The sequence below is a fragment of the Lissotriton vulgaris genome, chromosome 4_1 (genome assembly GCF_964263255.1).
Source record: "Lissotriton vulgaris chromosome 4_1, aLisVul1.2, whole genome shotgun sequence".
Classification (NCBI taxonomy): Eukaryota; Metazoa; Chordata; class Amphibia; order Caudata; family Salamandridae; genus Lissotriton; species Lissotriton vulgaris.
In genome coordinates this window covers 2,136,589,831-2,136,607,059 of record NC_141691.1, presented here as the reverse complement: position 1 = coordinate 2,136,607,059, position 17,229 = coordinate 2,136,589,831, and the positions used below count along the sequence as shown (strand labels likewise).

The window sequence follows — 17,229 nt, the reverse complement described above, 5'->3', positions numbered from 1 at the left end:
CTTGTATGTGCAGGAAGGAAGGTGCACGATTAAAACTCAAATAGTTTATCCCAGTAATCACATGCGATGAAAGACATTTCTATTTATGTATGCGCTGTGTGGTTTGCCCTCTGAGGGTTTGATCACAGCCCAGAAACCAGACCTGGAGCAAGGATGCGAGTGTCTTTGAGGTGTAGCGCCCATGGACGACTTCAAGAGAAGAAATCAGACTGGCCATACCTGGATGCAAGGAAATATATTAATGTTAATGTTAAAATCGGATTCATATAGCGCTCAGCTACTCCAAGGAGTGTCCCGGCGCTTTAACCAACCTGATGCAGAGGTCAGGGGCAGAAGAACGGACAAAAGAGTTATTGAGAAACAGCCATGACTTCGGCTCCTTCCTGAAGGCTAGTAGTTTGCCGTTTTTCCTCAAAGAGACGGGCAGGGAATTCCAGAGTTGAGGTGCCAGGTGACGAAAGGAGCGACCTCCAATTCTCGCCCGTCTAATAGATAAACAGATGCCATGGCCAGGGAGGCCGATCTCAGTGTCCTATTAGGCAAATAGAAAGCCAGATGTTTCCTAATGTATTTACCACCTGAGAGATGGAGCGCTTTGAAAGCAAGCGTGAGCGCCTTAAAAGCAATCCGTTTTCTGATAGGTAGCCAGTGCAGTCTTTTAAGTAGCTCCGACGCACTGGATCTCCGATGGAGACCGTAGATAGCTCTTGCAGCAGAGTTCTGCACTATCTGAAGGCACAAAAGAAGATACTCTGGCAGGCCCAGGTAGAGTATGTTTGCGTAGTCCAAACGGGAACCTATCAGGGCCTGCACAGTAGTTTTCCTATGCTCAATGGAGAGGATCGGAAGGAATTTTCTCAACATTTTTAGGATGCCGAAACACTTCCCTGCGAGTCCAAGAATCTGGGGCATCAGAGTAAGTCCATCGTCAATCTGTACTCCAAGATTTTCAGCCTTGGTGGACGCAGCCGCCGGGGGATACATGTCCGGGGGCCACCAAGACTGCCATCTGGGATCGGGTGGGCATCCGAAAAAAAGCAACTCTGATTTATCGGAGTTACATTTGAGGCTATGATATTTAAACCATTCGAAGACCGCACCCAGACAGCCTCTGATCCGCAGATCATCAAAATCGGAACCCTTCTTGCAAGTAAAGAGGAGCTGGGTGTCATCAGCATAGGACACGATCTGGGCACCAAGCGACTCCGCCAGTGCTGCCAAAGGGGCCATATAGATGATAAAGAGGGTGGGGCTTAAGATGGAGGCCTGAGGCACCCCCACCTAAAGTGGCAGCATATCTGCGGAGAACGGTGAGGCCCAGACCGTTTGACGGCGGTCTGCCAGAAATGACTCAAACCAGCTGAACACCGCTCCCTGTAGCCCGATCTCTCTGAGTCTTAAAAGGAGACCGCCATGGGGAACGGTGTCGAAGGCCGCCGACAAGTCCGACATTACAAGCATGGCCTTACCTCCCGCGTCTAGTACCTCTCTTATGGCATCAGTGACTTCTAACAGTGCAGTCTGCGTGCTCATGTTGGCACGGAACCCGACTGGGTGTCATGTAAGATGTTATTATGTTCTAGGTAGTTGGAGAGAGAGACATGGACGTGCTTCTCCACCACCTTAGCCAGTGCCGGGAGGAGCGAGATTGGCCTGTAGTTGGCATAGACCAGCGGGTCCAGATTAGGCTTCTTCACAAGCGGCAGGATCAGGGCTTGCTTCCAGGCCCGGGGAACCACTCCCGTGCTTAGCGAGAGATTAAGCACCGGGATTACCAGGGAGTTGATAGCAGGAGCTATTTTTCCGAGACATTTTGCGGGACAGGGATCATGAGGGGAACCAGATTTTAGTTGAGTGAGAAGGTCCAGTGAGGAAGAAAGAGACAGGGGAGGAAAATCAGAAAAAGTGGGACCGTCAAGGACCGAAGATGTGAGCAAAGAGACACTGGTCTCCGGTGAAATCACCATGCTAGTGAGGGGGAAAGCGTCTTTAATAGTCTTAATTTTAGTAGAAAAATAGTTTGCAAGTTGACATACCCACGGTTCAGTATGAAAATGCGTGGGCAAGACAGGGGTGGGAGAGATGAATTCTTTTACTATGCGGTAAATTTCTTTGCTGGTATTTGTCGCATCCTCAATTCTCCTAGCAAAGTAGGCCTTTTTCTCTGATATAATGCTACTATGATAAAGTCTAATGGATTCTCTGTATTCAATTTTTTGGGTGGGATCGTAATGGCGACGCCAGGCCCTTTCAGCTTTCTTGCATCTTCGCCGCATCTCAGCTAGGGAAGCAGTAAACCACGGGGCGGAAGCCTGCTTGTATGCTTTACGGGAGACTGTCTCTGGAGCTAACTCTTCAAATCTATCGACCAGCCAACGATGCAGGAGGTCCAGATCCACCTCTAAGCTCCCTGACAGCTGGCAAGGATGGGATGAGAGTGCATGCGCCAACATGTCTGGAAACACTCGATGAAAGGCTCGCGCAGTATGCCGCGAGTGTTCAAAAGGTCTGGAAAAGGTTTTATTCATCGAGTGTTATATGAAAATTGATCAAATGATGGTCAGACCATAATACCGGTACCGGGGGGGACATACCGACCGCCATGCTCGAGAACACTTGGTCCAGGATATGGCCCTTATTACGCGTGGGGGCAGTGACATAAGATGACAGCCCTAAGAGAGCTGTAATATCAAGAATCTTAATGACATCGGCGTCACTGCATGAGTCCATGTGAATATTAAAATGCCCCAGCAGCAAACAATGTTCCGATTCTAAACAAAGTGCTGAGACCGCGGCCTGAAGCTCCTCAAAGAAAGTGCCTACGGGTCCCGGTGGTCTATAAATTAGTAACCCGACACATGCTTGGTGAGGGGACAGGGACAGGGTAAACCCCAAGGACTCACAACCCAGAATGTTGTCGGTGGGAATGATGGCACAGGAAAAGCGCTTGTCCACCACCAAGGCTACACCTCCACCCATTCCCGTTGGCCTATCTTTCCTAAAGATGACATAGTTAGAAGGAATGGCTGTCGCTATGTCTGGGCCAGAGCTTTCTCCCAGCCAGGTCTCTGTAAGAAAGAGACACAGAGGATTAACCTCTGTCAGGAGGTTATAGATGTCCAGTGAGTGCCTGCTTAGGGATCTGGTGTTAAGGAGTAAGCAAGGATTATAGGTAGGCAGATTACAAGAAAGTGCTATATCGGAACTAGCCATACGCCAACCACAACCAGGGCAGCCCTTAAGTCACTCTGTGATGGACAACACACACCAACACAGATACAGGGCACATACTCAGGGGACAGTGAAGGACACAAGTTATATATATATATATTCACTGAAAAAACCATTGGTTATAGACCATATATAGTTAGGGATTAGCATTTACAAAACCTTAATTTACTATATATGAAATTTCAATGGTTTTGTGTGAGTAAAATATGGTTTTGTAAATGCTAATTCCTAACTATATATGGTCTATAGCCTATGTTTTTTTCAGTGAATATATATATATATATTACCTACTGGCTATCGCCAGTAGGTATATATAGTTAGGATTTTTTCCCTATGGGATTTCTGAAAATTCTATGTCTAATAACTTTGGCGTTTGTGGACAGAATCGGCTGAAATTTTCAGGAAAATGGCACATTGTGTTTCTGAGCAGCCCCTGAAAATTTGGTGGGGTTTCGTCAAGGGGGGGCTGAGAAAAAAGGGGGGTCCCAAAACGCGTTTTTTACATTGAGTTTTCCATAGGGCGGTTGGACTCACTTTTAGCTCGAACGGCTGAATGGATTTGCACGAAACTTGGCAAAATTGTAGGGACTGTTAGCCCGATGTGCCTTTGCTAGGTCTCAATATATGTGCTTCAGTGGATTTTGAGAAATTAACGTTTAAATCAAGATATATATCTGTAACAGCGCTCCGGGCAGCGATCCGGTCCGCTTACTTTTCGTGTTTCGGAACTTTGCGCGCAGAAAGCTGATTGGCTCTCCGGTGTCTGTCAACATTCTAAACAGTCCGGAGCGGCCGCCATCTTGTCTCTCGGTAGGATCGAGAGAGAAGAAGAGGTGAAAAACGAAAGGGGAATTTAATGAAAGGGGGCAAGGTATCCCCCTCTTGACCCCCTAGGAATGTTGTTGGGGTTATTAAAGGGTCCCGTGGGGAAAAGAAAAAAAAATGATTTTTCACGGTAGAAGCGCTTCACGGGCCGCGAACTGGGCTGCAAACTGGTAGCGAAACGGGAATTCGACATTTTGTGCTTCGTTAATTAAATTACTAGGTATAAGGGGGTGCGGGAGACGTATCCTAATCCCCTATGTTTCCTGAGGGTGGCTGAGGAGGCTGATATATGTTGATACATCTCTTCCAGCGGCTGTGCGTGAGCTTTTTTTTTTTTTGCTGCGTGACAGTCCGGAGCGGCCGCCATCTTGTCTCTCGGTAGGATCGAGAGAGAAGAAGAGGTGAAAAACTAAGGGGGAATTTAATGAAAGGGGGCAAGGTATCCCCCTCTTGACCCCCTAGGAATGTTGTTGGGGTTATCTCCTTCTGACACATGCCCAGCCCGCTTGCTGGCCCAGGTGTTTTTGGCCTGTCCCGTCCCTGCCCTTACCGTTTTAAACAATACCTTCAGCCTAGGTCTAGTCCCTACTGCTTTTAAATCGGCCACCATCATCCCCATTTTAAAGAAGCCTAGGGCTGACCCTGCCTCTCTGGTCAATTACCGCCCCATATCCCTGCTTCCCTACTTGGGCAAGGTGGCGGAGACGCACGTGTCTCAAATTCTGAGCTCCTTTGTTGAGGACAGCAATTATCTAGCTCCATGCCAAGCTGGCTTCCGACCTCGACACTCTACCGAGAAGGTGGTGATTTCGGTCATGGACCAACTTAGGGAGGGACTCGACGCCAACACCCCCAAGATTCTGGTCCTTTTGGACCTCTCCGCCACCTTTGACACCGTGGACCATAACATCTTGTTGTCACGGGTCAGGGCGGCGGGGATCGAGGGGCTTGCATTTGCCTGGGTCGAGTCATTCCTGAAGGACCGTAATCAGACAGTCCATCTCGGCACCTTCTCGGCCTCTCCATGTACTGTCACCTGTGGTGTCCCTCAGGGCTCTGCTCTTTCCCCCTTACTTTTTAATCTCTACATCTTCCCCTTGGTTTTTGCTTTACAGAACTTGGAGGTCACTGTATATAACTATGCAGATGATCTCCAACTCATTTTTGACCTTTCCTCTCCCTCAGGGGTTGGCAGTTTCCAGTCCGTCATGCTATTTATCCGAGATTGGATGAACACCAACCAGTTAAAACTTAATCCGGATAAAACGGAACTTGTGGCGACGGGCGGTGCTGCCAATCCCTGGTCTCCTTTGTTCTGGCCCCCCTCACTTGGACCCCCTCCTTCCCCTTCTTGTTCAGTTAAAACCCTTGGGATCATTCTCAACAATCAATTAACCCTTCACTCACACATTAATTCGGTGGTTTCTTCTTGTTTCTTCACACTTCGACTTATCCGGAAAATAGCCAGATTTTTTTCCACTTCTGCTTTAAAGCTAATCCTGATGGCCATGGTCTTGTCAAAAATTGACTATGGAAACATCATTTACAATGGAGCCCCTGCGTATGCCTTGCAGCGCCTACAGTTAATACAAAACCAGGCGGCCCGCCTGGTTTTTGGCCTGTCTAAGTCCCATCACTCAACTCCCCTACTCAAGAGCTTACATTGGCTCCCGATAAAAGAACGAGCCAGGTTTAAGCTGGGGTGCTTGACTTTTCAAGCAAGAGCAGGTACAGCCCCGGCCTTTATTAATTTGGCTATTTCTCTCTATGTTCCTTCTAGAGACCTCTGCTCCTCTAGTTTAGCCTTACTAACCACGCCCCGGTTCAAAAAGAAGCGGGCAGGAGAGCAGAAGTTTGCTGTGCTTGCTCCCACCTTCTGGAACGGCCTCCCCTTGTCTTTAAGACTTTCTTCCTCCTACATGGAGTTCCGGAGGTCACTAAAAACATTTTTATTCCAGCAGGCTTTTGGCACCTAGCTATCCTATCACCACTAGCTCTTTTATTTCATCCTTCTAGGGACCTCGCCAGCGCCATGAAACTGACTCAGTGTACGTGCGCTCTATAAGTTCTTTTTAAATTAAAATTAAAATTAAATTAAAGGGTCCCGTGGGGAAAAGAAAAAAAAAATGATTTTTCACGGTAGAAGCGCTTCACGGGCCGCGAAATGGGCCGCAAACTGGTAGCGAAACGGAAATTCGCCATTTTGTGCTTTGTTAATTAAATTACTAGGTATAAGGGGGTGCGGGAGACGTATCCTAATCCCCTATGTTTCCTGAGGGTGGCTGAGGAGGCTGATATATGTTGATACATCTCTTCCAGCGGCTGCGCCATCTTGCCTTTTTTCCAATGCCACAATGTTGTCGTGCACGGCAGCCATTTTAGATGCCAGGCTGGTCCCAGGCTATCACCTACCCCTGCGGATGTAGTTTATGGCCCCAGCTGTAGAGAATTCAGACATGCCAACCCTCCCGATTCAGGCGTGTGACTACTGATTTCAGTGCTAGTCTCCCGCCTCCCGATTTCTGCAAGCAAAAACCCGGGGGCATATTACGAACAACTAGCGATAATTTTTGTCTCTAACTTGTTTAGAGACAAAAATTATCGCCGCACATCGGCGATTTTTATCGCAGATAAACCTTGCTATTATCGCAGAAAAGTCAGCGATATTCATGTATTATCGAGCAAATGCTCTTAGCCATGTTATCCACCTCCCATTGGATAACATGGCTAAGAACTGCTCAGGGCAGGTGTTAGATTTTGGAGATATTCGCGCTTAGCGCGAATATCTCCAAAAGTTGGTAATAGAAGATAGCGATGTTAGGGACTGTTTCCAGTCGCTAACATCTTGGCACGCCACTTTGCATGTCATTAGTGATAAGTATCACTGACATGCAAAGCGGGGCCCAAGATGGTCGCTATCTCCTTTTAGCTGTCACTAACTGGTGTTAGCGACAGCTTGGTAATAGGGAGATAATTTTATCTCCGCTTTCATGGCTTTTAAAGCCAAAAAAGCGGAGATAAACCCCCTTGATAATATGCCCCACGATTCCTTGGGGGTTTCAGCTGACAGGGCTTGGTATTGTGTTACATGGTAATTTTTCCAGGAAACGACAGAGGGTCGATGCAGGGGTTCTAGAAGAGGTGATAAACCATTTAAGCCTCATGAACAAGCGCATGGTCTTTTAAAGATTTGTGAAGTACTCGGGGCGGCGGTGTGTGTGTGCCCTCTTTCAGGAGCGGGCGGGGGGGCACTGCCAGCAACTTGCCAGGTCAGGTAGTGTTCAACACGTGCATCACCCTTTCTCTGCCTGCTATTGCGCTCCATGCTTCGGAAAGGTAAGAAAAAGAACGTGCATTTGAGTTTGAAATGGCCGATCCTGCAGCAGCACACTTCCAAAGTCCCACACATGACAATAACCCGATTCAAGGCCCCATTCACCCGTTTTTAAAAAAATAGATAACACTCCAACAAAGTAAGATTATAAAACTTTATTAACTATTAACTATAACGAACGGAACAAAAACTAAAAACATTTAAACATTTTTCAACACAAAAAGCAACAATGGTTAGAAGCTGTCTTTTGTGCGAATAGTCCCAAGGCAGCACAACGTGCAGAGTTCTGGACGGCACCCAGGTGACGGCACCCAGGTGATGTCGCACTGGTTTTGGGATCCTACAATGCAGCACAGAAAAACAGCGTGGGGCGTCCCGGGTGGTGCGGGGGGAGGCCTCGTCAGTAGCGGTCTGTTGTGCGAATAGTCCCAAGGCAGCAGAACGCGTTGAGATGTTGATGGGACTGTGTCCAGTGTCACATGGCTGACACAACATGTACGACAGGCACCCAGGTGATGTCCAGTAAACTGCCGCACTGGTTTTGGTATCCTACAATGCTGCTCCGAAAATTGGCGTGCGGCGGCCCGGGGGTGGGGGAGGCGGCGTGAACGGGCCTCCCCAGGTGGCGGCCATCTAGCTGAGTTGCGCCCGCTCTTGCGGCTACAGCGTCTCGCTCACCATGTTGTTGAGTTGCTCCCACTCTTGCAGTGCAGCGATAGGCGGCTGCCACATGGCTCTTAAAATGGCGGACGGCTCCTCGGTTTTGGGCCTGGTCCACTGAAATGGCCCTGGGACACCTTGGAACTCGGACGCTTGCCTGCTAGGGCTTGGGCTCCATTCTCGAAAAGCGTCCCCTCAGCCGTGAAGATTCTACAAAAGTCTTGGGGGCCCCCAACTCCCGCAGGCTTCCGGTGGGGAGCGGCTGCCATGATTGCTCGCGGAATGACCACGACGGAGCCACGAGATGGTGGTGCTCTCATGCTGACGCCAGCTTCAGTCTGAATGATCCAGATCAAGGTGGGGCTTTCATCGTTTGGGAAAAAAAAATGTTCTAAACCAATGAAAAGTGTTATTTTTAGGTCATATGACCAAGCCTTCCATCTTTAGGAAACCAAAAGTAAAATGAACCAATGAAAAGTTTTATAAACAAGTCACATGACCTGTTATGCGGCATAGGGCTACAAAAAGCGTAGAAAATCCGTTGGCACGTGAGGCGGCGTCAGTAGCGGACCGATGTGCGAATAGGCCGAAGGCAGCACAACGGGCCGAGATCCGGATGGTACCGAGGTGGTGTCCAGCAAATTGCCGCACTGGTGTGGCCATCCTACAATGCTGCGCCGAAAGACGGCGTGTCCAGCTGAGTTGCGGTCACTGTTGCGGTACAGTGACTCGAACGCGCCGAGATCCGGATGGCACCGAGGTGGTGTCCAGCAAATTGCCGCACTGGTGTGGCCATCCTACAATGCTGCGCCGAAAGACGGCGTGTCCAGCTGAATTGCGGTCACTGTTGCGGTACAGTGACTCGAACGCGCCGAGATCCGGATGGCACCGAGGTGGTGTCCAGCAAATTGCCGCACTGGTGTGGCCATCCTACAATGCTGCGCCGAAAGACGGCATGTCCAGCTGAGTTGCGGTCACTGTTGCGGTACAGTGAGTCGAACGCGCCGAGATCTGGATGGCCCCGATGTTGTGTCCAGCAAGTTGCCGCACTGGTGTGGCCATCCTACAATGCTGCGCCGAAAGTCGGCGTGGGGTGCCCCGTTGGCTTATGAGGTGATGTCAGTAGTGGACCGATGTGTGAATAGGTTGGAACCAGCACAAGGCGCCAAGATCCGAATGGCAAGTTCTGGATGTTGAGTGCCATAGTTGAGAGTTCTGAGCAGTGCTTGTAAGACTATCTGAAGTTTATTATAAGAATCAGAGTAAGTTGAAGACTGTCTGAAGCTTATTTGCACCTTTTGCAGCTTCACTATTGCCCAAGGTGGTGTCCAGCAAATTGCTGCACTGGTGTGGCCATCCTACAATGCTGCGCCGAAAGACGGCGTGTTCAGCTGAGTTCCGGTCACTCTTGCGGTACAGTGACTCGAACGTGCCGAGATCCGGATGGCACCGAGGTCGTGTCCAGCAAGTTGCCGCACTGGTGTGGCCATCCTACAATGCTGCGCCGAAAGTCGGCGTGGGGTGCCCCGTTGGCTTATGAGGTGATGTCAGTAGTGGACCGATGTGTGAATAGGTCGGAACCAGCACAAGGCGCCAAGATCCGAATGGCAAGTCCTGGATGTTGAGTGCCTCAGTTGAGAGTTCTGAGCAGTGCTTGTAAGACTGTCTGAAGCTTATTTGCACCTGCTGCAGCTTCACTATTGCCCTGGTGTGGCCAAAGGTCGCACATGACATGGGCGGCCGGCTCCCGAGGTCCGGCGGAACTTTTTTCCTTTTCCTTTCTGCTTCTTTTCCTACAATCCGTTTCATCTGAAGACACGACCAGGTCCCTAAATGTGTGCAGGGGGACGCTATTGATTGAATGAAAATGGCGGCTTGACACAAAGCTGACTCAAGCGTTACTGTTGATGCTATACAGACAAAAATTGGTTTTCAGTTTGTACATTCTTTAGGTTTTTTTTTTCCATCCAAGTCTGATTGAGAGTTTGTAGAAAAATGGCTTCAGATTTTCCACATACTACTCTTCAACATTCTTCCTAAATGTAACAATGTGAAACTCACTAGGAGAACGGCTGTTTCTGTTTCCTTTCAAAATGCTGCCAACAATATTTTCTGAATGGAAGACACCATCTTGTAGCATAAAGGGCCGAAAGGGGTTCTGGTCTGGCCGATGGTTGGTGGAGACATTTTGACTATATCTTGGACCTGCCCGGCCTCGCCCAAAATGGCGCCGGTATAAATGGGACTCGTAACTCCTTGCCCGCAAATGTATATCTAGAAAATGTTATTGTAAGTGGCCCTGTCCTATTTTAATTACAAAATGTATGTCCACCGATTCCGCAACTGTTAGACACCTTAGTTCTTGCAACCTAATGGCCCGCTCGTTACGTTCCTCTACAGTGTAAATGTCTCCTCATCATATACGATTTCAGTTTGCTCCGTGGCCGGCCCACGTGGTTATAGGCCCGTATTTGTATACTGACATTTTCACAATAAAGGTTTTTAAAACAAAACACGGTAGTAGTATTTACATTGGTAAAGTTTTTACTTTTAGTCACTGTTTTCGAATCAGTAAAAGGCAAGTGAAATAAAGCAGTCCAATTACATGACGGATAAAAGGTATAATATGTAGGAACGCAGTAAAGATAAATGGTCAAGGGCAGTTGTGTTTTTCATGTCTGCAACATAAAGTGATCGATAAGAATCTGATAATCAGGCGTATCGGCGACTAAGACAGCACGCCGAATCTCTTTTACTCAACGGCTCCGTCATGGAAGGAAGAAACGCCCTTTTTCTCGAAAAAGGAATATATTTTACTTGCAAGACAGTTGTAAATTTTCCGGGAAAGTACATTAGCCTGGAATATTATAACATATGTTTGAAAAAAAAATATTGTTCGAAAACAATAAAAAGCGTAATTTTTAGGTCATATGACCAAGCTTTTCATCATTAAATTAACAAAAGTAAAATGAACCAATGAAAAGTTTTATTAACAAGTCACATGACCTGTTATGCTTACGTTACGCGCTGCGCGCCGCGCCTCGGATCACTTCCGGGTGCGCTAACGCGGCGTGTCATATAACGCATTACGCGACAACGTAGGTCAAGAATATAGTCAAAATGTCTCCACCAACCAGCGTTCAGAACACAACCCCTTTCAGCAGTCCAAAAAGTTCTGTTAAATGACAACAGAGGGGACAGGCAACAAGAACCATCAGTCAAAGAGGGGAGGGCAAGTTCTTCTCTTCCGGGTCATGTTGGGGCGCTACCGGAACTGATCGAATTGGTAGTCTACAGTGTTTCTGGATGTTTCAGACTAAAGCTGGCGTCAGCATGAGACCACTACCATCTCGTAGCTCCGTCGTGGCCATTCCACGAGCAATCATGGCAGCCGCTCCCCACCAGAAGCCTGCGGGAGTCGGAGGCCCCCAAGACTTTTGTAGAATCTTCACGGCTGAGGGGACGCTTTTCGAGAATGGAACCCAAGCCCTATCAGGGAAGCGTCCGAGTTCCAAGGTGTCCCAGGGCCATTTTAGTGGACCAGGCCCAAAACCGAAGAGCCGGCCGCCATTTTGAGAGTCCTGTGGCAGCCGCCTATCGCTGCACCGCAAGAGCGGGAGCAACTCAACTACATGATGAGCGAGACGCTGTAGTCGCAAGAGCGGGCGGTAAACAGCTGAATGGCGGAAGAGGCACAGTGTAGCAAAAGCGGGCGGAATGGCAACTAAAACGGTAAAGGGGCGCCCCACTACAGCGTGTCTTCAGGTCAAACGGATTGTGGGACAAAGTCCACAATAGAAGAGTCATCAAAAGGCAAAAAGTTCTGCCGGACCCCGGGAGCCGGCCGCCTATGTCGGGGGCGATCTCAGGCTACACCAGTGCTATAAGACTTGGGGAGGGTGTCGGAGCCAAGCGTCTTCTCCGAGTCCATGGCCATCACACCGCCCCTCAGGGGCCTCCGTCAAGCTGTTTAGGAAGCTAACATATCACATTGTTTTCTAATGCAGTCAGGTCCACAAACGACACTCACTTACTTTGAGAATAGTGAAGCTGCAGTAGGTGGAAATAAGCTTCAGACAGTGTTACAAGCACTGCTCAGAACTCTTAACTATGGCACCCAACATTCAGAACTTATGCTATTTGAGAATGGCAGTGACATCGAAGCATCTCAGGGACCAAAACCATTAACGTACTTTCACGTATGAAAATCTTACTTGGGGAGGGGGCAGGAGCAAAGCGCCCCCTCCCAGTCAGCGCCACCACACCGTATGTTGAAAATTTGAAGCCATCGTTCTACAAAGTCAACCAAACTTGGATTGAAAAATCTAGAAAAATGTACAAACTGAAAACCAGTTTTGGTCTGCATAGCATCAGTAGCAACGCTTGAGTCAGCTTTGTGTCAAGCCGCCATTTTGATTCAACAAAGCACAGGCATTGAAAAAGGCTCAAATTCAGAACTCTAAACTATGGCACCCAACATCCAGGAGCTTGCCATCCGGATCTTGGAGCCTTGTGCTGCTTTCGATCTATTCACACATCGGTCCACTACTGACATCATATTATAAACCAACGTTATGTAAATAGTTTTTTAATGAAATGTTTTACCCTGTTTCTTTGCTGGTGTGTTGTCTATATTTTTAATATTTGCATAGGGTTTGTCGTTATTTTGTGCGGGATGGGTGATGGAGCCGAGCTGTCTTGCAGCCCTCATGGTGTGGAGCTCAGTTCATCTCACTATTTTCGTATTTCTCATGAAGGGTTGTTCCTAATATTTCTATTTTAGCGAGGTCAAAAAGAGATCCAATTAGTGGCCTACTGATTTTTCTCGATTACTTTTATTTTTTTTACACGATTTTTCACTATCTGCAAAGACTAAACAGAGTATTGCGACTTTGTGCTTGTTTGTAAATAGAGAATGATCCAAAGAGAACCAATTCTAAAACAGTAAATGCTTGGACAACAATCAATCAAATGGAGAGACAAGCAGGCACGACGGATTACAACGGGGGCAAAGGCTTGCGTTAACTACCGTTCACTATCTGCAAAGAGAGAGTACTACTAAGACAAAAGAGGGAGGGGGGGGGTGCAGCGTTCAAAGCACATCAGCGTGCATAAATACGAAAATGTTTTTATCTATCACGTACTTGACATTTTAAAGCTTTTCATATTTGCTATTAAAAAACCAATGAAATTCACAGAAAAAACCATAGGTTATAGTGGATATATAGTTAGGAATTTGCATTTACAAAACCTTGAAAATTCAATGAAAAAACCATTGGTTTTAGGCCATATATAGTTAGGGATTTGCATTTACAAAACCTTATTTTACTCGCATAAAACCATTGAAATTCCATATATAGTTATAAGCGCTAACTATATATCGCGCACCCGCAATCCACTGCTGATGATGTCACATATTACATCATTCATGACATGGTTAGTGACATCACTGATGACATCACTGATGACATCTCAAATGACATCACTGATGACATCACTGAAAACATCTCATTTGACATGACTGATAACATCACTGATGATATCATTCATGTGATAATACGATGAACCTCTTCAGACTCTAATATAACCTTAGATACAATCAGTGTAAACAGACACTCACAGACTGTCACTCATCCATGGAGTTACTCACACACCTAGTCAGTCATGCAAAGAATCAATCACACCTCCATTTCCTCAACTATACAGTTATACAAACTTTACTTATTCAAACATATACTAACACATATTTACTCTATTATACAATCCCTGATACAAGTTCACAATGATCCATACAGCCACTCACACATTCACTGGCTCTTATGCACAGTTATTTATATATGTCAACTCTCACATGTACTGTGTTTTACATATGTACTTACTTAGACATGTAGCACTGAGATATCCATTCACTCACCAATGCACTCATGCACACAGTCAACCGCCCATACAGCTGTTTCCACATGCACTTTTGAAACCATACATCTAGTGAATCAACTGCTCACACATCTATGCACAGAGTCATACACCTCCCAGCCACCCACACACACACTCAGTATCCCATACAAATGCTTGGGCAACCAATCAATAACCCATATAGTTACTCACATAGCTACTTATCAACACATGCAACAGTTTACAGAACAACAGACATAATGATGCACAAATTAAGACAGTTTAGTCACTAACCCATGCACTCAGTGAGACACATTTAATCACTCACTCATACAGTCAGTCATGCACCTACTAAATCCTTCATCCAGACACTTATACATCCACTCATTCTTCAATATGTAAGACATATTTTAACTTTACAGAAACATACAGTCACTGGATGTTGTCATCAGTGATGTCATCAGTGATGTCATTTGAGATGTCATCAGTGATGTCATCAGTGATGTCACTAACCATGTCATGAATGATGTAATATGTGACATCATCAGCAGTGGATTGCGGGTGCGCGATATATAGTTAGCGCTTATAACTATATATGGAATTTCAATGGTTTTATGCGAGTAAAATAAGGTTTTGTAAATGCAAATCCCTAACTATATATGGCCTAAAACCAATGGTTTTTTCATTGAATTTTCAAGGTTTTGTAAATGCAAATTCCTAACTATATATCCACTATAACCTATGGTTTTTTCTGTGAATATATATATATGTTCATATGCATGCGTGTGTACATGTATGCATGTAGTATTTAAATAACATGAACTGTAGGGCAATGAAGCCCTGACAGAGTGAACCATAGATGTGCTTTCATGGAGGGCTGAACAGACTGTACTTGAGCAGCAGGAAATATCCTGCCGAGTCCCTGATTTACAAATACGCCCCACCCATGGCTGCCACTTGTCTGCCCATGCAGTAGTGTGTGGGGTTCTAAGCCATCCTCCAGTTTACTTTTGGTCACTTTGACTGCACCCCTAGAGACTTGGGCTCCACTGTGGAAGGAATAAACAACATACAGCTGCATTAGTAGATAAAAGATGATCAGTTCACTAGGGGGATAAGCACACGATCAGCAGACAGGTGATAAGGAAGACTGGTGTAGAGCAGTGGTTCCCAAACTTTCGACTCCTGTGGACCCCCATTGAGTCACCACTGGAAGCCGGAGACTCCCAAGCAATTTGTAGGATTTATATTTCATACATTAAAACATTAATTCGAAAAAAATAACACATGAGTGCACACAAAACAAATACTCAAATTACTATGGATTTTAGAGGCATATTTACAAACCCCTATCACCAGCGGAACATCACTTTTTGCGAGGTTTCCCTGGCGATAGGGGCTTCACCTTATTTACAAGGCAGCGTTAAGCCACTTATCATGGCTTAACGCTGCCTTGTAAATAAAACCCCCTTTCACCCAATGCTTAGCGTGAGAGGGGTGGCAGTGGGTGTTGTGGTGGGCGTTACCCCAGCAACACCCATTGATTTTGATGCTGCCCCCTATTTACCGCGGCAGCATTGATGGGAGGCAGCTCCAAAAGTAAAAGAGGATAACAACACTCTCAACCACTTTTGTTGTATTTATATATTGAAAGAAGTTTTAAGAAAACAAAAAAAGTTAATGGAAAGGTTGGCGCAGCATCTCCGTGATTAACTTTTCAATGATTGGTTTTATTTCGCAGAACGAGGCTCCGGCTCCTTCCAGGGCCAGCCTGGAAACCCAAAGCAGCCCTGGCAAATGATTTCAAACCAGTACCGATACGGTGCATACAAATTCCAGTGAGTGAGCCTGGCCACTACAAAGGGGGCTTTGGGAGGCTCTCCCACCAAAACATTTAGGAAACAATGGTGCAGTCTACAACACATTTATCATTATATATTGAATTGTATTAGCTTTTAAAGAATAGTAAATGAAGACCTGACTATGCACCAGAGTCCGACAATCTTTCTGGGGGTTCTTCCATGATTCCCCCACAATCACACTCCAACCGTGCCTCTCATCTCTCCTTAGCCCCTCTCTCACATGTATTTCTTTCTTTAAAGAATCTCTCATAACATTGCAGAATGTCAGAGCACTTTACACCACACACATATAGAGATAGTGAATCATACATGTAAATCAGTGTATAGAAAATGTTACATATGGCAAAGGTGTAGGATGCACAAGTCATTCATACTGGCAGGCCTTTTTAAAGAGTGCTTGGTCTGGAGACGCTCAAACTCAGGATTCAGAACATAACACAGTGGTTAGTATTGACTTTAACAACAAAAATGTACTTCACCCAAATAAACCTTTTTAGCAGCCTCAGGATAATTAAAGGCTGAGAAAAAACATAAGTCGCTAACTTTTACCTTGCAGTTTGCAAACAGCTGTTTGATGACAGTTTATAGGTCACTGTGCTAGATTGACAATTGTCATTTATGTCTCTGACAAAAGCAGTAACCCACTGATCTATGCATATAAAATACTGTTTTTTAAAATGCATGGTACACGTTCTTTGCAGTAGGCATATTAACCCTCTGTGCTACATTAGATAAGTCAGAGCTGCCACTGGACAAAACTCTCATCTCTCTCCAGCAGAGAGCAGGGATAACTGACGTCATCTTGACACTTTTATTGTACTTTGAAAACTGCTAATTATGCAAGATACTTTGCAGTGCTTTGAAAACTGCTGCCTTCGGACCTCCTGGGAATGTGTCAGGGACCCCTGGGGGTCTGCAGACCACAGCTTGGGAAACACTGGTGTAGAAGAGGCACCACTGGTGGCTTTGAAGTGAAGTCCTTATGTCTTTACCAAAGCCTCTCCGGGCAGGCAAGTGGCTTGGATGTGGGTTTAGAAGACCTTCGTTTCCTGACTTTCCAGGGAAACTGGGGAGAGTTTCCTCTTATTCATTAAATTACAATCTCAAACAGCTGCATATTGCAAGGGATGATGTAGTAAGACGGCCATCTGTAATAGTTTTTTTGTTTATTCTTACATTTTTTATTTGAACAGGTGAACAGTCATAAAAGCTCATCAAACCGGAAGCTATAATTATTAAGGTGGTTCACCTTGATGATATACAAGCAGCAGGATGCTGCAATTTCCAAACTGGCACAAATAAGCCATGATAGAAATACAGACAATACGTTATTTTACATTGCACACGCCCCAACGTTTCCCTTTTAGTTTGACCTTAGCTGAAATACTTTTCTCCAAATGCCTCCGAAAGTCTATGAAACTTTGT

General features: G+C 46.1%; 1 protein-coding gene across 1 annotated transcript in view; it reads right to left on the bottom strand.

Annotated features, from left to right (window-relative positions):
- Positions 1–3,032: 3,032 nt before the first annotated feature.
- The window catches only part of LOC147725231 (extracellular calcium-sensing receptor-like), a 117,044-nt gene continuing 102,847 nt past the window's right edge, over positions 3,033–17,229 (bottom strand). The window contains exon 4 of the mRNA XM_086918218.1: positions 3,033–3,068. Within this exon, the coding sequence (XP_086774344.1) occupies positions 3,033–3,068 (36 nt within the window). The remainder of the gene's footprint in view (positions 3,069–17,229) is intronic.